Consider the following 27,969-nt stretch of genomic DNA (forward strand, 5'->3'; position numbering starts at 1 on the left):
CAGTAACCCTGGTCCTTCACACTGATCCTCTGTGAAGGCCGTGAAAAGGAGCGAGGACTGACGGCAGGAAAAGATTTAACAGAGGGGAGGGACACATCATTCACTAGCCTGTGAAAAGTGGGAGAGACGCCTGAAACAAGGAATGTGGGGGAGAGGACACGACCGCGCTCCGAGTCCCTCACTCACGCACTTTACACGCACATGCTCCATCACGGTCACTATCGCTTCCTCTCCATGCCTCATACAGCCTTCATGTCTAGTGAAGAACAAAGTAAAGTGTGTGTCTGTGTCTGAGTGTGAGAGACAGGGTGGCTCCTCCACATAGCTTTTTCATCAAGTTTAATAAACACACTCACCTGCCACTTCATCAGTGTATGGGAAATGCTGTATACATAATGTATTGTACATGCAACCTAAGCTGTTCTTCTCTTTTTTCACAGCACTGGCTCGATGTTACAAAAAGTATCAAAAAGCAAGTGAAAAGTAAGTTTATCCCCCCCCCCCCCCCTCCCAACATAAACAGTTGCCATTTTTTGGGCAGAATAACATCGGCTGTTACTGTTTTATTGCATATTTCCAAGAGTGTGCTTTTGTTACTCTATTGCTTACCAACGTTGACATTGTGCTGTAATTGAACGTTTTTTAGTTGGCCCGCCATACTGCCTTCACATGAGAGTTAAGTTCTACTCCTCTGAGCCAAACAACCTGCATGAAGAGCTCACCCGGTGAGTTGAGACACACTCTCCACCACTGAGAAACAATGGTTGCAAATGTGCTTTTATATCTGTTTCCTACCCTGTGGTACACACCAGATGGAGGAAGAATGGAGTGGAGATTCCGGGACTGATGATAAAAAAACCAAAACAAACAAGAAAAACACAACATACCACAAACACATGAGCGGCATAGAACATGGATGAATGGATACCACAAACACAGCTTTTGTCATGTTGTCCTATGATCCAAAACAATTATTTTGAGTCGCTGGGAATGAATGAGATCATTGTTATAAAATGATTACTACATCGCCTTATCCATACGTTTAGCTTTCTGCTTTCAGCCAGCCATCTAGTCTGAGGAATTCAGTTATTTTTTAGGATTATTTGCCTCGGCTTCTGACTGCCACACACATATGGGCAAGTGTTGCACAGCAACACAGCGTGAGCCTCAAACGCACCATACTCATTCATACTCTGAATGCTTTCATGAATTGTGCCTGTATTTGACTGCATCTTCTTCTTTTTTCAGGTATCTTTTTGTGCTGCAGTTGAAACAAGACATTCTCAGTGGAAAGTAAGGATGGTATTTCTTCTTCAACTGTGAAATCTATGTCTGTGTCCCAACTTTAATCATAACGTGGCTATGCAATGTGCTTGGACTGCTTGACAACGCTCTAATTTTGTTGCATCTTACCTACAACCGTTTGTCATTTCAGGCTGGAATGTCCTTTTGAAATCGCAGTGGAGTTGGCTGCCTTCTCGCTTCAGGGTAAGAAAGTTAGTAAGGCCGTATAGTGTTTTTTTTTTAAGCCATCATTTAGTGCAGCGTGACTAAGAAAAGGTTGACTCACATTCTCTGTGACTCACATTTGTCGCACACAGGTTAAATCTTTTCACCCCGTTACGATCCCCTCTTGGTATTTTCTAACCAGAGAGCTTATGCTAAATGAACCAATGTGTCATATAAACATAGTCACCCCAAGGTTCACCTAAATGCATCATTCAGAAGAACAGTGGATTACCACCATGAGGTCCTATGAACCGGCTCTTCTTCTGACTCACCAAACGTGTGAATCATTCAATCCCATTCTTCGTGTGACATGCTTGTTAAGATCTGGAAACCCCCGCTACATTAACAAGGGTACACATTTATGGTGTACTATCACTTCATGTTTGGAGATATACAAATGCGGCATGGCCATGGCAGTGTAGAATGCATAGTGTGACTGCACCCTGCATATTTCTGTAGTCGTTCAGATGGCTTCAGATAGTGTATACATAAAAAAAATAATAATAATTCCCTTTGGGGTCCCTCTTAATATCCCACCATTTTCAGGTCCCTAGAGTCTACTCCCAGAAACTGCTATAAAACAGAACAAATTAATTATTCCTTTTTTTTTTTACTTCGATCTCTGTTAACTTGGCTTCTGAAAAAAAAAAAAAACTACCAAACCTGTAAATATATTTTAACCCTCTAAATGCTCATTTGATTCAATTATAACAGTGTTTATGCTTAGAAAAATACATACAAAAGGAGTTCATTCATTCACTCATTTTCTACTGCTTTTTCCTCACGAGGGTCGCGTGGGTGCTGGAGCCTATCCCAGCTGTCTTTGGGCGAGAGGCGGGGTACACCCTGGACTGGTCGCCAGCCAATCACAGGGCACATATAGACAAACAACCATTAACACTCATATTCATACCTATAGACAATTTAGAGTGACCAATTAACCTAGCATGTTTTGTTTGGAATGTGGGAGGAAACCGGAGTACCCGGAGAAAACCCACACATGCACGGGGACATGCAAACTCCGCACAGAGATGGCCAAGGGTGGAATTGAACCCTGGTCTCCTAGCTGTGAGGTCTGCGCGCTAACCACTCGATCACCGTGCCACCTACAAAAGAAGTTATTACATATAATAAATGTTAGCGGGCTGGGATGTTATGTCAAAGATCAGGGTTTTTTTTTAAGTCCCATGAATTTCCACTATATTTTTAACACATTGGAATTATACATTATTTACATGCATTTTCTAATTTCAGGGATTCATTTTGTTGAAACGGTCCAATTTGTCATAATTACTGTACACTATTGGGGGTATGTGTTTCCTACCAGAATCCTTCAGCCCGTTGTAATTAGACAATAGAAACTATATGTGCCCTGTGATTGGCAGGCCACCAGTCCAGGGTGTACCCCGCCTCTCGCCCCAAGACAGCTGGGATAGGCTCCAGCATGCCCGCGACCCTCGTGAGGCTAAGCAGTAGATAATGAATGAATGAAGCTAATAGAGCTTTGGAGGAGGTATGTGTCAAAAATAGACGTTTTTATGGGCAAATCCAACATTCGCTGGTCCTGGAAGGTAAAAAGTTAAACGAAGGTGAAAAGTATGTGTTCAATGATAATGAAAAGTCCTCCTAGCCCAGTAGGACTGCGGTCTGTCATTCCACAGAGCCAACTGAGAAACGAAATTATCTGATGTTTTCCTTTCAACGCAACCAGGAACAATGCAAACAATGCACCACTAATGTTGAAAATATGTTAAGTCATGCGCTTATCTCTATATCTGCACTACGCTGCTGACCCAGACGACTGCGCCCATTATGTCACACAGAATAGCACCAATAATATTGCAATGACCACGGTCTTGTTTGCTGTTATTTAAAACAGTTGTTCAGCGCTTTCAGAGAAAGTTAGATGACAGGAATTTGTAGCACCACACACACACCCATACAAATTCAGAGTCACTGTAGGGTAAACGCCAGCTCATTAGTGCGCCCTCGTCTTTAGAGGCCTTGTAATCCTGCACCCTCTCTGTCTTTCCTTTTTCCCCTCACTTGAACTCTCTCCCGTTCTCATTCTCAAATTACTTGGCGACAGAATAGAAAATGTTGATTTCCCCCACCTCCCATCTGTAGTCCAAGTATTTTCACAGTTGAAATAACCTGAACCCACTATAGAGGAGTTTCCAACATAAATCAAAGTCCAATCAACACCAGGGCTTTGCAGTCCTGCCTCCACAGATCTTATTTTTTTAATGACACTGGCCATGGGCTGATGCTGCAGCACATCCTGAATAGTTAATAGTTAAGCAGTTTAAATAAATGTTTCAGGATTACCAAAAATCTTTAGTGCTTCTGTACAAATAAAGCAATAGTGAACTTGCAGTGAGGAAAAAAAGAGCACAATGTGGTATTAAACCTGACATACTGTTGTGTTGTTTTGTCATTTCAGCTGAACTCGGTGATTGTGACCCATTAGAACACAGTCTGGACCTCGTATCAGAATTTCGGTTTATCCCCAATCAGACAGAGGATGTGGAACTGGCGATATATAACGGATGGAAGGAGTGCAGGTTGCGTGGCTTTTTGGAACTTCTCATTGTGCACACAGGGATGCCTTTCAGTTGTTTTCAAGTCATTTTTTTCTTCATCTTCAGAGGCCAAACACCTGCTCAGGCTGAAATCAACTACTTGAATAAAGCAAAATGGCTTGAAATGTACGGTGTGGACATGCATATGGTGAAGGTAACTGGCACACACACTCCTCCTTTAGAAAGGAATTAAAAAGTAACAATTAATTAGCTAATGTGCATCTGGGGATCCATTGGATTCATAGCTGTTTGGAACTTTCATCGGAATTGCATTGTAATTTTGCATTGGTGAAAGAACTTGAAATTTGGGCCCAACTGATTCATTGGAGGATTTCATTTATTTAAGTATATAAGTACATGGCTTAAACCTTTAATTGCCAAAGTCACAAAATGCCAACACGCAATATGACTGAATTTACAGTCACAGAGACAGATATAATGCATTATGTGTAATTACTTTTTTTCCACCATGATGTGGCAGACATCTGTGACTAACTAAATTGCTCAATACTAGAGAAAGTGTTGCTGACCTTACAGTATTCTCCTTTCCAACCTGATGAGATTCATTTATACCCTTTATTGAATGTTTTTGTAATGTCTCTGTTAAAGTAATCCTACCGTGAAAGTGGTGTTACATGGTCAACTTGTATAATAATTATTTCCCCACTGAACAATTTGAGTTTTCCCTCACATGATTTCAACTTGCAGGCACGTGACGGTAATGAATACAGTCTCGGGTTGACACCCACCGGAGTTCTGGTGTTTGAGGGAGAAACCAAGATTGGCCTCTTTTTCTGGTATGTTTGACTATGTTTTGACCTATTTATTTATATGTCTTGCATTATTACATTTACTGTATTTTCATCTTTATCCTAACCTTTTGTGTCATGTAATTTGTAGGCCCAAGATCACGCGTCTGGATTTCAAAAAGAGTAAACTGACGCTTGTGGTTGTGGAAGATGACGACCAGGTGAGTATGCGCAGTCTCATATTTGTTACACTCAGGAAAATTGAAAAAAATTGAGTAGTGCACCCTTTTAACTTGACTAACTCCATTATCCTTGAAAATGAACATTAAAAGTGGCCAGAGAAGCATAAACATGGGTGGGGTCAGACCAATACTGTGTTATCGCAGGGGTATGCTGGAGCCTATCCCAGCTGTCTTGGGGCGAGAGGCGGGGGTACACCAATCACAGGGCACATATAGACAAACAACCATTCCCACCCACATTCATACCGATGGACAATTTGGAGTGGCCAATTAACCTAGCATGTTTTTGGAATGTGGGAGGAAACTGGAGTACCCGGAGAAAACCCACGCATGCACGGGGAGAACATGCAAACTCCACACAGAGATGGCAGAGGGTGGAGTTTATTTGGAATATGAATAATAAAAATAATAAAGATACGTAAGTATGTATAAAATAAACATAGTTTGAATGTCAAAAGTAGCTCCAGAGTCCCAAACTAAAATGAAAGTGGACTTTTTGTTAGGTTGCCCAGAGGCAAGTGTATATCAGGGGGCAGCAGAGCTTGTTTATGTCCATCCTGGAGGTCTGTGTGGGAGGTTAATAAAGAAGCCTCCTCTCTGGTATTTCTGGTATGCATTATCCATGCTCCCCACGATCACCATTCACACACACACACACACACACACCCACACACACAGTACACACACGCACTGTACACAGAGCACTGGCCTTGTAGCTCAGCCCCCTAACAGTTGTATAATATAATGCTTCCTGGTGAGTGCACGTATTTACTGTAGTTGCTTGGGTACTCTATCAACATGTCTGTGACACAAAGTGTTGTAGCGTCTGTGATGAAACTGAATGTACAAACTGGCTGGTAATTGTCTTCTTAGAGTACATTTTAATAATCTCTGCAACACTGGTTGATGGCCATGTATTATTAGTATATGTCTGAAAACCATGTAACTAGTTGAAAGGTTAGTTTACTTGTTTGTATGATTGTATGATTATGATTGTTATTATGAGAGGCAGTTGAGAAGACGCCCCTAATAGCCCGAAAATCCAACTAGGATCATGTCTTGAGTTGGACAATGTAAATGGCTTCTGCCTGGAGTAAATGATTACAGTCTCTGTGAAGTTGACCTAGAAGTCAGCGACGCGCTGATAAGGTTGAGTAACTCATGGCACCTTATCAGTTCAGCAACTCACTGCAGGCTTGATGGTGACTCTGATAAACAGCTTTCTGACGTAAGATTCTAATATTGTTAAATATAGCCAGGGCTCGACAATAACGATGTACCGATGGCCCGGGGCAAGTTAAAACAAAATTCGGGCAAGTAAATCCAATCAGTGATATTCCCGTTGGGCAAGTGCACTTTGGCATGCCATACTGCCAAGAGTTTTTTTAAAGCGGTTCTTGTTGGGTGTTGGTAAAACACGGACTGCGTAATTCCGGTGGTAATTTGCAAAGCAATCCTTGCAAATCTAGAAATGGACCAATCAGAATCGTTTATTTAGACCGCGGTCCGTAATCCACAGTCCGCGTTTTACCCACACCCGTTGTTCGCGATCAACCAATCAGCGATCGTTTGACTACGAAAAAGTGATGAACCAGTGCCTCCTAAACAAGTATTTTATTAGCGGCAGCAAATCAAATGATGGCACAGGTGAGTGAATCACATTGCTGTGACAATTTGAAGTGGTCACAATGAAACACCACCGATTAGATCCAATACCAAGTGCTGATTTTGCACAAGCTACAAAATCTAGCGCTTCCATTTCTCTGTGGATTTTTCTCACCTTTGCTTCACAAATTATTGTTTGACCATTGAGCTTTTTTTCTGGATTAAAACACTTTACTAGTACACAAATGTGTCTATTCAATAATGTTTCATTGTGGTGCACAACTTCTAAATATCACTGCTTACTACGACTACCATGTGTAAGGTATTATTTATTTTATTTATTTGAAATTCTCATTATGGCAGTCTTTTCATTTTACATGGGGCAAGTTCGGGCAAGTAGTTCTCACCTTAAGGATTCCCTATGGGCAAGTCATTTCGGTTTTTAATGTAGAACCCTGATAGCTCAAACACAATCAGTTCCGGGATGCTGGTAAGGAGACAGACATGAGTTGTTCATCGTTCTGTGCGCGTTTTATCAACAAATGACCCACACACACACAAAGATGATTAAAGGATTGCCTGGCCTGAGTCTGTCTATAGTGTCCTAATTTTAAAGAACTACTATCCACCATCATTTTGTTTGGGCACTTGATGAGTTTGTTAGGCGCACTGCTTGACCCTACCATAAGCGAGACTATGTACTGAAACCAAGACATATTTGTGGCAATAATTTTTGCCGAAAACCGAGGCATACAAATGCCCAAATTGAAACCCAGCTCTCAGACTTGAGCACTAACACGACTCTTAGTATGTGCTGCATTTTCATTTGTAATGGGAAGTACAGTCTATGTGCAAATTTGCAGTTTCCACTCTTACTAGTAATGATCAGTATCTAACCCAACATTAATCCTTCCTGTAGGGCAAGGAGCAGGAGCACACCTTTGTCTTCCGAATGGACCACCCTAAGGCCTGTAAGCACCTCTGGAAGTGTGCAGTGGAACATCATGCTTTCTTTCGGCTGAGGGGACCAGTACAAAAGAACTCGGCACGTTCTGGCTTCATTCGCATGGGATCACGCTTCAGATACAGGTAGCTTGGTAGAATAGAAGGTTAGGAAGGAAGTGTCCGTAAAGAGACCCTCTCTATTAGCACCACTAAGAAAACACTGAACTTGCCTTAGCAACAATACATGATCCATTGTTGGAGTACAAAAACATGTTCTTACTTTTGAGGTACAGCATGTTTTATTTGTACAAACAACATAAAAGATAAATGGCCACATGTAATACACATGGGCAAATGTTACCAAGCAGTGGTCCAGTGCTTTCTGCGTGTGTGTGTGTTTAAACATTACCCAGCTAGATAAGCAGTGGCAGTCATGTTTGCTTAAGTGGAGGGGTTGGTGAGTTTGTTGGTCCTAGAGAGTTATCGCTTGAATAGGTCCTGAGTTCACCAGGGGTCATTGGGTATGTGCAGATATCGACTGTTGTCACTGCAACTGTATTCAAATTCAGCAGCAAATGTTTGTATTTTAGTTGAAGATTGAGCCTTGCAAGGATATCCTTTGTGTTAAGTTAAGTGTTTGTGTTTTTGTGTGGGGACCAGTGGAAACACAGAGTACCAGACGACAAAGTCCAATAAAGCACGGCGGTCAGCCTCCTTTGAGAGGAGGCCCAGTCGTCGGTATTCCAGAAGAACAATGCAGAACAGAGGTGAGTGCAACAGTTGAGTGCAGAATAAAGCAACTCTGTATATGGGGGAACAGTGAATGCCGAAGCTTCTGTATTTGTGTAAGATGTGCTGTGGTACTGCGCTATATTTTGCCGGACTATTGAGTCCATCAGTCAAAAAATCTGTCATGAAGAGGAAAAAAACATATATACTGGAAATTCCGGACTTGAGCGCACCTGAAATACACCAATAAATTTAAAGAGGAAAAAAATGACATGTATGTACCACGCAATTGCCTATAAGCCTCAAGTGTCCATATTGTAACATGGGATATCTACATCGAAAAGCACACTATAAACCTTGCAATTTATCTGCACTCTGTGTGTGGTCACAGAGCACAGAGTCCAATAAAAGCTTGTAAAATTCTACACTTGATCAGACTTACTTAAAATTTGCCAGATCAAAACAAGATCGCTGATGTCAAAACATGCGGAAACATTGTGGTGCATCATGGGAACTAGAGTTATTTTAGCCGTAATTAGCTGCATAAATGTTTCAGCCGCAGTGTTCAAAGAAAAAACTAGTGGCTTATTGCCTGGAAATTACGATAAGTCGCACTGGTCTGTAACGTGCATTTATTAAGACAATGATTTCACAAAAGTATAAAAATATAATCTGGAAAGACAAGTTAACTAACGATTATTATTATAACCGATTGATCGTCGATTTTTTTTTTATTAATCAATTAATCGGATGAAAAAACTACATCATTAGCTGTAACCTCTTTAAGAATGCAAAAATGGACTCCCCCCAACCCCCCAGATCATAGCAAAGAAGGAATTTCTCTGACATCGAAATTGAAGTAGAGACATATAAACAATCAACAAGAAGTCACTAGCACGGTTTGCTACATGCTCATCACCAATAAATACTGTAAATAAGACATAACAGATAAACTTTAGGGACAGGCTGTGCGTTTGGCATTGGCTTGTCTTTTCTGGGGGAGGGAGCATTCTTTGACTTTGTCCAAGCTCACTTTGTGATATACTGTACCGGATGTCAATATGAATATACTGGGACCTGAGTATTTGTCCATATCGCCCAGTCCTAGTATAAAACTACTCCAAGGGGTCGGCAACCCGCAGTTCTTTAGCCTACTTGTTGCGGCCCCCTTCGTCAAGTGTGGTGATTGGTGACCTTAGTTCTATCTGGGCGCACTACTTAAAATCGTTTGTTTGTGTTTTGCAGGACCCTTCACTCCACAGGAGTAAGTTCAGTGTTTTTAAAACATGACCATGCAGACCACAGAATAAGTAACTTTTATCCTTACTTTGTTTATTGTTTAGAATTTTAGTTGTTGCAAGTTCATTTTGTTCTAATTATTGATGTGTGAATGATTGACTGACTGTGTGGCCAACGTGATAAATTACTCAGCGGCACAAATAGCATTTACTGTAGTTTCAGATTGTATGTTGGTTTGAGGATGAGTGCAGGCAAAGTTCCAAGCTATCAACGATGATTGAAAATGAATTTGGTCTTTCCAGACGTGCACCATAACAATTTGTGAGCATTGCCACTGTGAATTGTAGCCATGCATTGCTATTCTGAAGTGTACAGCTGATTTAGACATCGGCATATGTAGCATAGGTCAAGCTGAGGTATCCTATTCATATTGCCCTGAAGGTGCCCATGACATACAGTATAAAGCATTGAGAGTAGCGTTATATTATATATTAAAGATGGCTCTCAAGGGCCAGTTCAATTATTTATGGGGTCTGAAATATAAATGTCTGTCTTTGCACAGGGTTCTTTTATCTGGGAATGGAGTCAACTCTAGCAAAGACAACCAGGTGATGATTAAACCTGCTCTTTTTCATGTTGTGTAATCATTTGCACAAAGTCGGAGCACTACATAGTGTCAGCTTCTGACTGTTTCTCTTTCACTACCGTACAAGGTTTCATCCGGTAGAGGTGCCTGGTCAGGTGTGCCAGTTGTCAGCCTCGTGCCTGCCCCTGTGTGTGGTCCGTTGGAAATACAGCCTCTGCCCAGAAGTCCTGGAGGGGAAAAGAGAAGGTGGGTACATTTTTTTTTTCCCGGCTGGGTTCAACTTGTCCAATGACTGCTTTACAAGACTGGAAGAGAGAGAGAGAGAGAGAGACAAAGTATATGTTTGCATGCCGTACATAAATCCCCTGAATGAAATGCAGGCGATGTTGATGTGTGTATGGACATATTCTTCAAAAAGTGTTAAAGTGCTACTACACCCAGCCCAACCTCAACACTTCACACTTTGTAAAGCAAAGTCCTTGTAGTGAATTAAAGACCACACATTGTTGGAAGGTGCTAGTCTTTTCTATTAGAGGGAGACTTGGGGAAAGCTACTGCTTGATTTTGAGCCATTGTATTCAGTTCCAGTCGATGTCGGTGATGTAAAACTGCAGCAAAATCAATTGAGAACGGTTGCAGCGACTCCTATTCTAATACAGTGGAGCCTCGATTCCAAAGGGTCAGTCGAAAACCAAATCATACAAAAACCAAAGCAACGTAAATCTAATGAATCAAGTCCAGACACCTTAGAATGTTAACACAGCAGGTGATGAAACAATTATAGTTTTGTATTCAGAAAACCATACAAAATGCATATAAATGACAAATGAACATTTAACATCATTCTTATTTTATTTGAAGACTGGTTGACAAAAACTGGTTGAACAGCAAGGGCGGAGGTTATGAGAGCCACATGGAGGCCACCTGAATTCAAAAGTTTTCTGTGATAGTGGTGGCTTATTTTGCAGCCGCTGTCTGAAAGCCTGTTGCCCTAACGCTCAGAGTTACACAGTGTGCTTGAATGTTTCACCACGTGACCAACCGCACTGACAGTGCAGGAAACACAGAAAAAGTTACACACATAATGAGCGAGCACTGTGATTTTTTTTTTTCAACACTGCAGAGAAAATGTGTGTTTTTTAAGAGTTTAAATATCCAACTCACTGGTAGTCTGTGAGTGCAACTACCCAGCATTTTGAATCGAATGGGGAAGCGGTCAATTTGATCAACCAAGAGACACAAAACAGACACCCAGGCATTGTAAGATATCCATAGCCATGATTACATGCCTAAAAGGAAAGATATTGGAGGAAAATAGAGTTTAATTCTGAATGTATATATACACCTTTGCCTTCACTGGCGCTGGCTTGATATGTGGTGAGAAACAGAACATGTGTTGAAAGACATTTTCAAAACAAGCTTTCAGCTTTTTCTGAAAAGTACCAAACTACACATAAAAACAGACAATACACTACCAATGTATAATGCAGAATATTACTACCACATTATATAGATCGCCTATGTTTAGAAAAAAAATCTTCAATATAACCTACACACAGTTACGTATGTAGTGTATTGTTGAGCTATTGTAGGGGATCATATTTGACTCTCCTCTGTGTTATTTCATGTAGACCCAATGCACACAAATACATGCAGAGTGAACCAAAACAATATGCGGTTTGTCATTCAGCCGTTGTAACACAGCGACACTAACTGACTCACATACACTTTGCACATAAATTGATATATCAATGATCGTGACAGGTCTACATTGAAGCATACTGAATTGCCTGTGATGAGTCAAGCGGTGTAAACGATGTTGAGCAGACGCACTGATGTGCAGATATGTGAACTTTGTAATATGTGAGCTTTTTCATCTTAAAGTTGGCTTTGGCTTTGGCTTTTCATTTCACACAAATAAGGGAACAGCTCAAAAAGCTTGCATAGTTCAGTGTTTAAATTATTTCAAAGGAGGCCTGCACATATACTCTGCACATTTGTTAGTTGAATTCTGTAATGCGACAGGTAAGATTTGAAAATAATCCAACTTTTAGAGGTTTATAGCTGCCTCATGTTTTGCGGTTCCAGTCCTTCTCCTTACTACAAACACAATGTCTCTTTTGATGCTAAAGGTTGCCGACCACTGCCTGATCCGGAATCTGTCTATAGTGTCCCAAACCTCACTAACGTGTTTCACAGCAACTGAGTCACCAACATGTGGCTGCTTTGTTTGGGTACTCAATTCAAAGTAGATAGTTAGGAACAATATTTGGCCATATAAAAATAAAATGAGACATATCAATGAGGGGCAATAAGTTTTGTCCAAAACTTAATCCTACAAAAACATTGTACTTTTCTTGCAGGATATTATTAAGGTTTTGTTATAGATGTTTTCATTTTTGTGTGAAGCTGGTATTTTTCAACCCAATGCATATGTTTCCCTCTGTGTTCCAGTATTAACATGTATTGAGGAAATGTCTGATGGAATGTCAGGTAGGTGTGGTCATGTACTGGGCGTTCTGCTCCCTCTGGCATTATAACCAATCAATCGCTGTGTCGTGTTTAATGATTTCAGCTTTGACAAATGGTTCTCTCATGTTGGGATTGCCTCTTGTGATTCGCTGCCTGTATGCTGTTGATGGCATGTAATGACAATCTAATACCTGCAGATGACTCTGGGTGCTTTGTTGTAGTCTTTCCTTTGGCATCAATTCCTAATCATACAGCCGAGTTGGATGACCCTGGGGCATTTTTGACTGGTATTCCTTCTATTTGTATTTATTTTTTATTCTGAAACTGTTCAATCCAACTACAGCTTTTTAATGCTTCTTTGATTTGCAACAGCTATGGACACTTCGATGTTGAAGCAGTTTTTCTTTTTCCCAGTGTATTCCGATGTCTCTTTCTGTAGTTGTTGAAATTGGCTCCAACTTGCACGACGAAAACCACATATTGTTTTAAAATAGTTGTATTAAGGGGGATGCACAGACACATCATGTCCTGCTATAGCCCCCACATCCAGAAAAGATTACATTCACCTCATTTATATCTAGGTTTTTGTCATTTCCATCTACACAAATACTGTAACAATATTTCACAATAGATAGAGGTCAGTGTGGACATCGTACATGTTTGACCTGTACGGTATCTTTAAAGATGCATCGCTCCCCTTGTCATGACAATGTACAGTATTGTCCCGAGTTTAAGTCACACTTTCATACCGTGGCTGGTCCCACGACTGACTTGTATCTCCAGATCGTTTAACATATGCTGCTTTTAACTTAAAGCGGGGTGCTGGTTGGTTTTTTGACAACGCCTCGTGGTCACAGTACCTTTAAATATTCATTATGGAGCTGAACTTGTGATACAGTTAGGCACTCCAATCGAATGTTTTTGTTACGGGATACTTTCTAATACCTCCAGACAATGTGTCTGTAAGTAATGTACAACCATTAATTATCATACATGAATTGAGAAATTAGGTATCTAGCAGTTTTGTTTAATTAGGACAGTAATTATATCTAGCTTGAATGTTGTAGCTGCATTTTTACATTTTGTAAACCAACCCATGTGGATATGCTAACAATTTATTTATGTATTTAAAGCTGTTTAAAAACAGCCTGCACCTCAGCTTTGTGTTATAAGTGACAAAGCGTATTATTCCACTGCTTATTTCTCATTTTTAGTTTACTTTATTCCCATAATACTTTGACTTTGTTTTCAAAATATTTCTTTTTTTCCAATTTTCAAAAAACTTGCAATTAATTATTTCTTGGTTTCTAACAATACGACTTAAAAATTTTAGATTTGAATTTTATGCTTCAAAAATATATATTTTTTGTCCTCACATATTTATGCTTTTCTCTTAACATTATGACTTTAATATTTCAGAAAATGAATTATCTATTTTCCAATTGTCTTGTTGTTATTGTAAGTTTAATGGTTTCATAACATTTTTTAAAATGTGCTGAGAGCAGGGGAATAAAATTAGCCACGTGCCACAAATGGCCAGCGGGCCAAACTTAAATTAGTCTCTTAAATGTAATGGCATTGCATTAATTTGCTACTGCAAATTAACCTGCTGCTGGTTTCCTTGCTGCCTTTCTTTACTGCATGTCAGATTAGTTATTTACAACACATTTGTACATGTTTTTCCTTTCCTTTATTCCATCTTTTATTGTTTTGCCATGCTTCTTTCTTTCTTTTGTTTTGCCCGCTCTTGCCGCACACCATTCCCTTCCTGTGTGTCCCATCACATTTATCCCTGTCCTCCTCATCCCACCTCATTCTCCTCAGGTTTCCTCCCCTCTGCATCCTACTCGCTCATATCTCATCAAAGCTCCTCAAGGAAATCGGATCAGAGCAACTGAACAACGGTCTCACCACTGTCACACTGGCATCAATTGGACAGCATGGCTCAGCAACGAACCTCATAGACACTGTGGGGAGGGGGGGGACTAATCCACGTGGAAGTGAATGCACACTCGTCTTAATCATTCAAACATTCCAGATTGCTGTGCTCTCAAAGCACCACACACTTGTCACTTGTCATTGCTCTTTCACTTTTATACCTCATCTTTTTATTTGGGCCTCAGCTAGTGATGCACCTGCTGCATTCATCCTGACTGAATTTTGATTTTTTTTCAATCATTTTTGTCTTAGTTTGTAAAAATACAGTACTTAAAGCACACATGAAAATTATTGTATAAAATGTGCATATTCCAAAAATGCAAAGTACGCTAGACAGAGACACGAAGGCCATGTCATACACAGATATTTTTAAAAATCATGTTTTTGTATGCTTTTTGGTCTTTAGTCAACTCTCAAATGTAAAACTTGCATGTATTGTAGAAAGGTGGGACAGAGCTTTTTAGTGTGTCTTGTGAGAAACGTGTGACATTTATGCATGTCTTTAAACCTTGTATACCAACATAAGTAGGTAGAGAAGAAATATAAGAAAGATGGGCAGAGATCATTCATTTAGCATTTTTAACAATGTTGGACATAGTGACATTGTCCAGCCCTTAGTTTCCAATACCGATAAAGGCAACAGCTCTTGTTCAGACTAGCGTCAGGTCACATCTTATGCTCTTTGTACGGTGATGCCACCACATGCATTTCACTTAAATAATACTGGCAACGATGCAATGTGGAAAGCTCTCCATTTATATGTGGCACAAATATCTGTATAAGAACAAAGTAAAGCGCAAAGAATGAAACTCGGTCGGTGAAATTATAAACTGGCTTCATTCAGCACGTCATCCATGAACAAAAGTTGGATTAGATTAACACCTTACCCCCCCCCCAACCTAACCACTGCAAATCTAGCATCTTGTGCACAATTTTGCTCACAAATATATAGTAATAATAATCAGCAGAAATTCCTACACCAATGTCAACTGCTATTTCATTTTTATGCCAGTATCGACTTATAATGTCTGCTCTTCCCCCTGAGCCTATTTTTGAAGAAATGGTCATGCCCTTACCTCCGTCTCGTGTCCTCTTCCCACTTCCTCTGTCCTTTACCCAACATTTGGCAACTGATCTGGTATCAGCACCAGAAACAGTAGGTCACGTATTAGTGTCTGGTAATTTAAGAAAAATGGTTTTTGTGTGATTTTATTTGGATAATTTTTACTGATGTTCTTTCAATTGGTTTAGTTCGTCTGTCCACTTCTTTCCTGGTCCAGATGCTGGTTAAAAGTTAGAAAAGGAGATCAAAATATATTTTATACTGTGCCAAACAATTCAAAATGTTTTTAGAAAAACTGAAGCCAAGGTATCCTGTGTAGTTAGCATAGTGCAATATGCGTTTTTGTTATTGTGTTAAACACATTGTGAAAGTGAGAATGATGATTTACAGGTTTTACATTTATTACGAGGTTTTTACGGTGACATGGCACTTATGTTGGTAATTTTCTTTAATCATTGGCCATATTTTTCCTAAACTAGCCTAAAATACCTGTGCTATCATGGAAGTTATGGTCACTGGCCTAGCCGATGTTTAGCAGAAAATCTAACAAAAAAATCCCACATTAGCTTTTTGCACATCTTACTTGATGAAGAATCAAAAGTATTCTTTAAACGATTTTACTTGTGTTGACCAAAGGTGTACATCTATCTGAAGAATATGTGTAAAATACGATTTTGAGAAAATAAACATGGTTATTGTAAACATGGCTACCATATGTGTATGACTAAAATTTTATTTTTCATGTTTGTGTGTGTTTATTTCTCTGTATTTCATGCAGAATGCATAAAATAATAACAAGTAGTTTACCAATGCCAGAGTTGATATACTGTATTTTTGGTGATGCCATTTGGTAAGTTACACAACTGCATAATCAAAAATTGCTTTTTATAGTGGCGTTATCGCTACAAAATATCTGACAGTTTCTCTCTTGACTTTTCATCTCTAGTTTACCCATGGACGCTGCCCTGATTGAGACATGCATTGATGATGTCCTCAGGGCTTCTGTGGCTTCCACGGTGAAGGCTGGGGACGAGGCAGGACCAAGTGTCTCGTACACCCCTACCAGTGCCACTGGTGAAGACTTACTCAGCCTTACTGGTCAGTCAATATAATAAGTACATCGCTCAACACTATTTTGTACATATACTACTGGGAACAGTGCAGCCAAAAGACACAATTTAAGTCTGCATGCCACTGTTACATACTGCATGTACATACTGTATATTTGATGATGTGTATGAACGGCCATTGAATTGCAGAACAATGAAAGTAATTGATGATTTTTTTTTTTTTTGAAGAAACAGCAGCTCGTCTCAAGCAGTTGGAGTTGGAGAGCAGTCCACGTCTTGCCGTGTCAAAGAATAACGTCAATATCAACATGGTCATGAATAATCAGGTGTGTGCGGCTTCGTTGAAGTACTTCTGCTCATCTTTTTGAAGTTGCCTTCAGGTGATAACAAAAGCACGTCACTCATCGTATTCATTTCATGTTTGTTTTTTTGTCTCCTCCTCACGGGACACCAAAAGGAGGACATTGTGAAGCTCACAGAGAAGTGTGGTCTGAACAGTGCAGGAAGTAGTCCCGTCGTCCCACCACCGCGCACACCAGATAATCTGAAAAGTAACATCCTTAAAGCACAAGCTGAGGCTGCCACCATCAAGGTGAGGAAAAAACACACTGCAATCAGAGAAGAAAGCAAAAGTGGGCCCATGAAGAATATCTGTTTATATCAGCAGTATTACTCATTATTCAATTAATTAACTAACTAATTAACCGTTTAAACACGTGAACAATCATGTACATATAATGTTGACCTGTTATTCCAATGCATGTCATCATTGTGTAGGGCACTATGGAGGACCATGTCACAGTGATTGGAGACAAAAACTGCAATTTGCAGGAGACATCTAGGTATGAAAGGCCACAATTTACCTCTTGCTGTTTTCTGATTTTAGTGTATTTTCTCACTGAGGCGTGCATGTAAGCATGAATGCATGCACGCATTCTATGTTCTATACTGTATTTCCTCTGCTTGCTAAAACTGGAGAATCTCCTGTGTGGTCTTTTTGCCAGGTTGAAGTTGCTCACTGGCCGAATAGGCAGTAACTCGTCTTTGTCTGTTAGTCGCTCTGACATGCAAGACACATGGGACCTGCTTAAGCCGTCTTCACTGGTCTCATCAGCAGGCACAAGGTCAGTGTGTATCATTTGGGATTTGTTGTAATAGTCTTCTCAAAGAGCAGAGTAGAACATGTGTTGTGGGTAAGAATACCGCCAGAAAGCACACGCTTTTGTCCGGTTGGATGTGTTGAAGTCACATGATCAGAGTTCTGTCTAGATACTGATGGCGTCCTTTCTCGACAAGAGTTTACAGTTGGGTGACACTACAGACGGACACGGATTCGCTTGAGCAAACAATTCACAAGGCTTATATGTCTGCACGCTCTTTGGCTAATGTTTCTATCTGGAGAAGAACAGCTGAAAAAATACCTTTATCTGAGATAAAATGTTGTTATTATATACTTGCAATTTGAACAGGAATTATACAGCATGTATAGTATACAGTAATGCTCATATATACACTACATCATATGTTCTCCAAACATGCAGGTATACAGTATGTATAAGTATCTCATATTCTTTGTATCTTCTTAAATTGTTAGTAATAGGTGAAATGGAAATCATTGTAATTTTTGCAATTTGTAAAAATTGTAATTGCAAAAGTGAGTCTTGTTTTTTAATTGATGATTTAGGACACAAAAAGCTGACATGAATATCATGGTCTCGCTGAGCGTAATTACATCCTGTAAAATGATTTGCAGTGAAAGTCATTATCGATGTAATGTTTACGAAATATGCACATCATTTCGGTTACACAGATCATTTTGATGAAGTCCAGGATTTTTATAAGTATTTTTGATGATCGGATATTATCGGCTCCCGCCACGACAATAGGTATTCGTAATTCTGAGCACACACTAACATGCATGTATTTGGGATGTGGGAGGAAATTGAAGTACCTGGAGGAAACCCACGCACACACAGGGAGAACATATAAATTCCAGAGATGCCCAAGCGGAGAATTGAACCCTCATCTTCCCAATCTTCTGAATCAGCAATACTTTATTATTTTTAATGCTTTGAAAAGCTATTTTCCTAATCCTATTCAATTCCACAATAGCTTTTTTTAATGGTAGCCAATGATGAATATATATATCCCTAATCATTACGTTTACATGCACCATCACATGCGTTAATTAGAATAGGAAATGACTTGCACAACTTCTGTGTTGCTTCTAACACACACCAGCTTTCCTATGAAAGCCTCCATGGAATACATCGTCTATATTGATATCTAAAAATCATGTGGTGTCCAATCATTATGACTGTTATCACCAACATGCTGTGTACAGTTTTTTGGTGAGTGCAAGGTTTTATCTGCATCTATATTTCATTGTACAGTCATCTTTTTGCATGTTTTTTTTGGTGTGGTGGTGATTGATTGATTACTGGAAACCAAGTTCTGAGTGTACCTTGGCTTTAAATTTTGATTCCTTTTGTAAAATTTTTACTCAGCAGGTTCAGAGGACATGTCATATATTAGGTGTGTACCTTGACGGTACAGTAATCCCTTGTTTATCGCATTAATTGGTTCCAGACACGACCGTGACAAGTACATTTCCACAAAGTAGGAGTCCTAGAGCATGGAAAACTTGTTTACGATCTTCTACATATGTTTTTTTAACATTATTAGATCCCTCTAGACATGAAATAGCACCCCTAGAGTGACCTTTACTGCACTTTGTGCAGTGGCTAGTCTGTCATCAATGTAACTTTACCTAATGACCTGTAGCCATTGTTATGCCTGAAATGCTTAATTTGGGCAAATACATAAAATGGGCATATTTTCTGGCCAATATTAGGCTGTGTTCAAAGAACACGGAGATGACACGAAACAACGTGATTTATGTATTTATTTTTGAAAAACACAGAGCGAAATTTGAAACGTGAACTGGTGAGGGATTACTGTAGTTAGTTCTTCCCAAAAATAGACCTTACCTCAAGGATGAAAAAGGTTTTTCTTATTGCATGTTCCATTTCTCCTGATCATTAGTGCTGAGAGGTTAGCTGAAGATTCAAGCCCAACTCGACTCCAGCCGACCTCGGATTCTGTAGAAGGCATCACAGTCAAGGTAATTGCTTTTCCAGGTTTCACCTTGTTCTAAAAAGTACACAACATTGGTTGTTAGCATTGTCATTCATTAAATACAGCATGTGTACTGTTTCACCTCGCAGGTTTTGTGTGTTTCTGTGTTGCCATAAAGAATGTTTCTCTGCATTTGCAGGTTAAAGCCGAGGAAGCTGACATTCCAAACACGACTCCACCACCGCCTGATAATTTGATTGACTTCAGCGACCCAATCCCTGTTGTAAGTTTGTTTGTTTACATTTTGAATGTACAGACCTCGTACACACTACACAGGAATATCCGAACCCTAAACCATCTTGCTATGATGCGGAAGCGCTAACAGAATGTACTGTAATACAAGTAGTTGTGGATATTATATTCTGTTGAACTCGTATGCAGGACTCTGATCCTTTTGTAGATCATACTTTCATCACACTGGCCTACTAGGCCACCTCAAGGGATCTCCAATCACAGTTCAAGAGAGACCTTATCCGTGGTCTCATGTTTGTGCATTACAAAAGGATAGCCGGAGAGGAAGAAAAACTAATATCCTGTGTTGAAAATCTTTTTGATTCCTCCCACAAAAGAGTTGGAAAGTTGCTGAAAGAAGTCTTAGGATGAGATTTAACTTGGAAGGAAGATAGTGTTGAAGGTGCTGTAGTTATATGTATATAATATCATTAAATATGGTTGTTTTGGACTGTATTAAGAGTACAAAGGTATGCATTACAGCAAAGGAGTTCAGTTGATTTATATTTCTTTTATGAAATAGGTGACTTCTAGCTTGTATGTCCTGGATCTAATTCAACCTGTTGGTCATTGTTTAAACTCTGGGGGGCTATAACCTTGAAGATTCCGGAGTCAGTCATTTCTCTGCAAATATTTCTGTTATGAAAATAGGTCAGACAATCCAGACTGCTCCATGAGATATTAAATGGCTTCTTCTGACCTCTATAGAAGTGCTGTTTTTTGTATAGCAGTGAGCTCTTATCTATAGTGTTTCATCATAAGTGTGCTAAATTTGTAGAACGCTTATTGATAAAAAGTACACAAAGTAGCGATGGGGCGTTATTAAAAGTTTAATGTAATTAATCAGGGGCCTTGATATTAATTAGTCACAATGTAATCGCTGCAACACCACACCTACGTGCATGCATTTTTGTATGGTTGTTTGTTTATATGTGCTCTGTGATTGGCTGGCCACCAGTCCAGGGTGTACCCCGCCTCTCGCCCCAAGACAGCTGGGATAGGCTCCAGCACCCCCACGACCCTTGTGAGGATAAGCGGTAGAAAATGGATGAATGGATGAACCTAATTTGTCACAAACAGCAATGTTTTTAGTCGAAATAGATCGATGTTCGATGAGTAAATCTTTCTCACACATTCCCACCTGGAATGTGTTTTTTTGTCATTAATAAATCACATTTAGTGCCTAGTACGGAGAAAAAGCGCACAATATGTAATATTATGTATACTGTGAGTGTAGTTAGTGTTAGTGTAGTGACCTCTCCATATTACATTTGTTTATTCATTTGTTTATTTTTTGCAGTTAACACCAGCCCAGCAAACAAAAGTCCCCATCACCCCTCGCTGGATCATTCCTACGTCTGCTGTGAGTTATCTGTCATCTTAACTTTATTAGTCTCACCTGCCCGACTGCCTGTCACTGCTCTTGCCTGTCCAAAATGCGTTTGACCGCCTGACTTCTCCCCATCCCCTTCTAATGCAGCCTCCTGGTATCTTTACTAACGGCCTGCTTGACCTTGACCCCCCTGCTAAGGTCACCACTCTTGCCCCTGCAGAAGGGGGCTCTGTCACCTCAGCCCTCCCTCACTCCGCTCACACATTTAACACCAACTCAGCCAGGTAAAGTAGTTTGTACACTGTTTGTTTTTACGCGGTGGGACTTTGCTGCCCCCTGTTGACCGAGCCAGAACATGACAAAAGCGCTGGGGTCTCATAGGTGCAAAACTTCTCTGGCAAATTCTAGCACTGCCATAAACACATTTTGGAGGCCAAACATATTTGGTCCTTCTTTTCCGTTGCCCTCAGAATGCTCTCCTGTTTTAAAAAAATGAAAAAAATAATTAATTACATTTCTATGTCATATCAGTTTTGATGCATTTTTCTTTTGTTGTCCATAAGCACCCTTTTTGTTATAAATTGTTATAAATGAGACCCCTGGTGGGCAACAGCAGGAAGTTCCCACCTGGAATAATTTGTTGTTTTAGCCCAAGCGTATGACCATAAGTCATGAGAGCTCCGTTTGTCTTTTTATCACATATTAGTGGCACGTTACTACATTTGACAAAGAAGGTGAACACACCCCTAAAATTCCTGTTTTTTCTAATGTTAAAAAATGGACTACTTCACTGCATAACTTTTTCCAAATCTACCATGGATTTCCAGCTTCAGTTTAAGAGGTTTTGGGGGAAACTCTATTTTCAAGGGCCCCAAAGTATATCATTGGAAGTATTAGCATAATTTGAAATACTTGCATCAAACTCCTTTGTGGTACAGCAGATCCCCGCACATCTCCACATTTTTGATCCAAAATATATGGAAGCCTCACTCTATAAGTTGCGCTTTTTTCATGCTTTGGCTGGTCCTGCGACTTATCTGCTGCTCCTATAAGTCCTGTACCACGGATCTTTTATAATGTAAACGTCACAATTACACATTGTTATGTTAACAATACCACCCGTTCACGTTGTATTCACAGACGCTTATTCAGTCTGTTCTCAATTGTATTATTATAATTACAACTTCCCTTTCAAGATGAAATGTCCGATTTTGCAATCTATAGTCCCGTGCGACTTATGTTTACTTTTTTTCTACTCAATAAGGAGCCAACATGAAGCCAAAGAAAAAGGGTAAAAAATACAGTTTAGTAGTCCATCCGTGTGAATTTCTCTTGGAGATAAATGAAAGTACCGTATTTTCTGGACTATAAGTAGCTCCGGAGTAGACAACTGGCCAAAAATGCAGAATTAGGTCGAAAAAAATATACATAAGTTGCACTGGAGTATAAGTTGTATTTTTTCAGGTAATTTATTTTCCAAACTACTTGACCAAAACAGACATTACGTCCTCTTGGAAGGCAAGTTGTAACAATAAAAGAATAGAGAACAGGCTGAATAGGTGTAAGATATGCTAACACAATGGTTATTCAGCTACACAAAAAATAAACATGAACAGAAAAGATGTCCAGTGTTTATGGAACATAAACACTTTTTTCATTTATAAGTCGCTCTGGAGTGAAAGTGGCAGGAACAGCCAACCTATGAAAAAAAGTGCGACTTATAGTCTGAAAAATACGGTATCTATTTGTGGGAGAAGGTGCGTTTAGGGACGGCAAAATACAGTGGGACAAACCAACATTCGTATAAAGCATTCCAAAACTGTGGGATTTCTAACCATATGTTATTTTTGAAGCCACCATACAGAAGTACTAGCCTGGACTTTACTTTTCATAGAGGTTGTGTACCGAACAAATAAGCACAAATGAAGTCCATTTCTGAAAGTACACATCACACACATCAAAGAGGTGGTGAGCAGGATCAGGATCAGTGATCCGATTGCTTGAAGTGCAATGTAAACCACAACAAACACTGAATTCTACAAGTCTTTAGTTGACGTTTCCGTAGGACTGTACTTGCCATCCTCTGACCCCCCTGACCTCCTTCCCCTACAGCACTATGGCTCCGCTGGGAGCCTCGGAGGATGGAGCCAACCCCAGAGGTCTCCTGACCACTGAGCTGTAAAACACACTAACCAAGCTGGGTCAGCAACAATCCCACTAACAGACTGGACTAGCACTGTAAGTACGTTTTGGCACGACGAGTGGTGACGACTGATCACATGATGCTGTAGATTTTGCTGCATAAAGGAATCCCAATTGGTCTGACTTCCAGCCTACCATGGTTGACTTTTATGCTGCTGCTGTTTTATGTCATGTCGACTATTCCACTGAATATTGTGATCGATCAAATGAGAGGCTGGAAGAGATAATAACAACTGGACTCTTCATATTCTTGACCAGCCATGTTTTTTTGAACCTTTTCATCCACCGGATAAACCATTCCTATCACTGGATTACCGCACAGGATATTTGGATGATCCTGCTTTTATTTGTACTGCATTTGTACCAACATTTGTGTATGTTTTCTAACTCTACATATTTGTGTCCAGACACAGTCATGGTTTAGCCTAAAATGGGATTCTGTGTATTTTCTTCCCTCGTTTTCCTGCCTGTTTTCTTTAGCATTCATGTTGATTTTTCTTGAAATGAAGAACGTAATTGTGTTGCCTGTACAAACACATTTCACAGCCAATTAACCGTTGACGATATCCAGTAACAACGTTTTGGCATGAGGAACTATTGTCTGTGAATATTGTTTGTCCAGGTCATCGTATTCTCAGGGTACTCAATCCTCCGCAACTGGGCTGGCGTTCCATCAGTTGATGCTCAATGACCAGACAGGAGACTTCTAGTCTGAGGGGATGTTGTTGGATCCAAAGCTTTAGAGGGGTCTCCTAGTATTCCATGTACAGTAAATGTAACAGTAGTCATGGTGGACACGCATGCACCCAATGGTCTTTGTCTACCACAGAGGATGTTTATTTTATTTTTCCAAATATTTATCTTCTTTAAAAAAAAAATCTTTTTAAAATATTGTGACTTTAGTCCCATTATATGATGACAAAAAATGACTCTTCCCCCCATAATAATGAAATACAAATCTTTATGGTACTAAAACAATGTTATTTTTCCTCATAATATTTCATTATTTTCATAAAACTCATTAGACGACAATCTGTTTTTCCCAATATTTTGACTTTATTCTAAAAATGACGGATGGCGGATTTTCTTGTTAAATTCTATTTTAAGAATGTGATGCAGGCCAATAAAAACAGCCGTAAGCTGCAAATGTTTCTTTGGACGCTCCTGGACTGTTGTACCTTCAGAGCAGGAGCGCCCAAAGTGTGGCTCATGGCATTGGCACCTTTTAAAGCTAATTTAAATTTTGAAGCATAAACTTGCAAAATTAAACACATTTTAACTTTGTCGTATGAAAAACAAAAAAGGGAAAAACAAAGTTGGAAAAAATATATAATGGTATATTAGAAAAACAAAGTGGAAATATTGGAATAAAGTCACAATGTTACGGGGGGGGGGGGGGGGGACAGTGGATGAGTGGTTAGCGCACAGGCCACACAGCTAGGAGACCCAAGTCCGATTCCGGCCATTTCTGTGTGGAGTTTGCATGTTCTCCCCATGCATGCATGGAGGAAATGCTAGGTTAATTGGCCACTCCAAATTGTCCATAGGTATGAATGTGAGTGTGAATGGTTGTTTGTCTATACGTGCCCTGTGATTGGCTGGCCACCAGTCCAGGGTGTACCCCGCCTCTCACTGCTGGGATAGGCTCCAGCACCCCACTTAAGTGAATGAATGAATGAAAAACAACATCAACATCATCAACAGCATCTCAGCCTATCTACATGGGTTGGTTTAACAAATGCAAACAGAGCTGTCCTATCCAGTCATTGAGCATGAACTTGATGAATCCTGCTCAGATGAGGTCCAAATGTATTCTAAGGCAATCAATTGAATGATAACATTACAACTATGATTAATAACCTGATTACTGCTGTCCCTGGTATCTGTGAGCTCCATTGATAATAATTACTATGCATATTTTCTCTGAAATCCTACTAAATTTTTGATCATCAAGCAACTACATCGCCCTCTTGTGACAATTCATATCAAACATTCCCTGAAAATACTGACAAGTTACTTAAATCTTATTTTGTACTTTTGAAATGAGCGTGGAATTATATATTTTTTACTTTATTCATGGTTTAATATCACATTGATTTTTAGTTGTTTATTTTTTACACCATACATTGTGATCATGTCATGCCGTCACAATCAGTGCAGTTATTTCTGTTGTATTGCCACTCAGTGTTCACATACTACATACTACATACTACATACTACATGTCCAATATGTGTTTCAGTGTTCCGCTGGCTGTTGTTATGATGGATTTTTTGTACGACTGACAGTTTTGTTAGCACGCGGAAATGAAAAAAAAAAATGTAGGCAACCTGGCTGTTTGAAACTGACCGGTCAATCTCAGATACTATTTTTATTTCTGTGAAGTTTGGTTGGGAGTCACTTGTTTTATCTTTTGGAGAATGTTGAAATGTTTTAGGTTTAAGGGACCACATTTTATGTTTTGTTTGTTTTGTTTTTTTTTAATCGACTATGGGACGATGACCTGGGTCAGTGAGAAGTAAAGGAAGTAATTCAGTTGTCTGTGTTGTTTGTTTGCAGTATTAAAAATCTCCTAAGCGTCAGTGCGCCAAAGAAAAGGAAAGCCATCACCATGGAAGTGAAAATTAACACAACACACAAACACATCATAAGAACTGCTAAAGATTAACTCATGAATGATATTGAATCATTTTATTACTGTATTTTATATGGCAATAGTGTTGTCTAAAACTCGACTTAAATCATTCAAGTCCAGAAACTGAAATCGATTGTAACATGATGATGACCTGTATTTTCCACTGTATGATCTTTAATAATCAGAGTTGAAATTATAGTTCAATCCTCAAGATGGGGTTTCATTACTGACGACTAAATAGTCACTAAAATTGTTTGATCCTCTGCAATTGTTTTGTCTCTAAAAACAAAAGTAGTCAATTAATTAGATTTTATAATCTTGCTTTCAAGCTTAATTTGACATGTTAGTTTGACAGGCGTCAGGTGCAAAGTCGTGTTGTCTTGGAAATAAATATGTAAGCACATTCCACACTAGTCGTATTACAATATTTAATGTAAGCGCCGTATAAACAAAATTATATTTGTGATAGAAATTGCTTTTTTCAGACAGGAATTATATTTTTAAACAAAACAAACACAAACAGCATGCTGACTGCTGTATTCTACAGCATTCAGACGCCCCATGAGTGCCTAATACAGGGGTGGCCAACCAGTAAGAGACTAAGAGCCACTTTTTTTGCTGTGTTACTGCAAAGAGCCACATCATACTTATGGGCACACATGAACATCATCCCATGCCTTAATCACCTGTGTGCACACACAAACTCTCAGTTCAAGGAAGTCCACAAACTAAAATAAAATAATTTTAATAACATTTTTCTCTTACTATGCTGCTTGGTGAAACTTCTGGAATTCCTGATCTTGAGAAATCCTCTTCAAATCTGGCTTGTATTCTGTTGTTGCCACTCGAAGCAATTCTTTCAAATGAGTGTCAGTCAGAAGAGATTGATGCTTTCACATGTTTCAGGGTAGAAAAAACAGACTCGCAGACGTACGTTGACCCAAACATTGAGAGTATCTTAAGCGCAGCTCGTTTGATGTTGGCGTATTTTTCTCTTGGCACACTTTTCCAGAACTCAATGTTCAGCTTTCAGTTGATCACCTCACAAAGATCGATCATCTCCAACTCAGCCGCAGCCTCATCTGTGACAAGCGGGGCTTTCAAACAGTCTGTTTTTGCATTAAATGTATCGACGAGGAACATAATCTGTGGTCTTTTCAGTTGTAGATCACAGAACCGGGTCACAAAGCTTTTGTGCAGGTTTGCAATCAGTATTGCATATCTCTCTCTTTTCTTTTTCAGGGTGGGGCTGGTGACTTGTTCACTGGCTTTTAGCAGAGTATTAAAATGCGTTAAATCTCCATTTTGAATATGCGTCTTGAACAGCTTTAGTTTGTTGACCAACGCAAACACACTTTGCACCAGGTCAGGCAGCATTTTTAACTTACCCTGGAGGGTCAGGGTCAGTCTGTCCAAGTGACACAGCATGTCGACTAAAAATGCCAGATCCATAAGCCACTCAAGGTCCGAGAGCTCGGGATAAGTCCTTGTCCTTCTTTTCCATGAACAATTTCACTGCATCAAAAAGCGAAAGAGTACCTTGCGTTTTGGTAATGGTAATGGTTTAATTTCATTTGAACATGCATCAGATTACAATTGAGTGCATCACATAATCAGTTCACAGTTCCACATGTCCAAAAGGAGTAGGAAGAAGCAAAGCTTATTAAATCCTACCCCTCCATCTGGTACTTTTACAATCAGTA

The 27,969-nt window shown here is 39.6% G+C and overlaps 1 protein-coding gene across 4 annotated transcripts in view; it reads left to right on the forward strand.

Moving 5' to 3' along the window:
* epb41l5 (erythrocyte membrane protein band 4.1 like 5) overlaps nucleotides 1–26,963 on the forward strand; it is a 37,042-nt gene extending 10,079 nt beyond the window's left edge. Inside the window, exons 4-26 of one of the 4 annotated variants that reach the window (XM_058081692.2) lie at nucleotides 441–483; nucleotides 647–725; nucleotides 1,249–1,293; nucleotides 1,436–1,488; nucleotides 3,953–4,073; nucleotides 4,158–4,245; nucleotides 4,800–4,888; nucleotides 4,992–5,061; nucleotides 7,607–7,776; nucleotides 8,293–8,399; nucleotides 9,607–9,625; nucleotides 10,163–10,208; nucleotides 10,314–10,432; nucleotides 16,606–16,757; nucleotides 16,958–17,055; nucleotides 17,187–17,321; nucleotides 17,507–17,571; nucleotides 17,734–17,853; nucleotides 19,775–19,853; nucleotides 20,007–20,090; nucleotides 21,399–21,461; nucleotides 21,579–21,715; nucleotides 23,544–26,963. In XM_058081692.2, coding sequence (XP_057937675.2) covers nucleotides 441–483; nucleotides 647–725; nucleotides 1,249–1,293; nucleotides 1,436–1,488; nucleotides 3,953–4,073; nucleotides 4,158–4,245; nucleotides 4,800–4,888; nucleotides 4,992–5,061; nucleotides 7,607–7,776; nucleotides 8,293–8,399; nucleotides 9,607–9,625; nucleotides 10,163–10,208; nucleotides 10,314–10,432; nucleotides 16,606–16,757; nucleotides 16,958–17,055; nucleotides 17,187–17,321; nucleotides 17,507–17,571; nucleotides 17,734–17,853; nucleotides 19,775–19,853; nucleotides 20,007–20,090; nucleotides 21,399–21,461; nucleotides 21,579–21,715; nucleotides 23,544–23,613 — 2,052 coding nt within the window. In that variant the 3' untranslated portion in view covers nucleotides 23,614–26,963. The remainder of the gene's footprint in view (nucleotides 1–440; nucleotides 484–646; nucleotides 726–1,248; nucleotides 1,294–1,435; nucleotides 1,489–3,952; nucleotides 4,074–4,157; nucleotides 4,246–4,799; nucleotides 4,889–4,991; nucleotides 5,062–7,606; nucleotides 7,777–8,292; nucleotides 8,400–9,606; nucleotides 9,626–10,162; nucleotides 10,209–10,313; nucleotides 10,433–16,605; nucleotides 16,758–16,957; nucleotides 17,056–17,186; nucleotides 17,322–17,506; nucleotides 17,572–17,733; nucleotides 17,854–19,774; nucleotides 19,854–20,006; nucleotides 20,091–21,398; nucleotides 21,462–21,578; nucleotides 21,716–23,543) is intronic. The other 3 variants (XM_058081693.2, XM_058081694.2, XM_058081695.2) reach the window with 3 other exon arrangements.
* The last annotated feature ends 1,006 nt before the right edge of the window (nucleotides 26,964–27,969 follow it).

This window comes from Doryrhamphus excisus, linkage group LG12, assembly GCF_037039965.1.
Source record: "Doryrhamphus excisus strain RoL-2023G ecotype Guam linkage group LG12, RoL_Dexc_Guam_v1.1, whole genome shotgun sequence".
In the NCBI taxonomy this organism is placed as follows: domain Eukaryota; kingdom Metazoa; phylum Chordata; class Actinopteri; order Syngnathiformes; family Syngnathidae; genus Doryrhamphus; species Doryrhamphus excisus.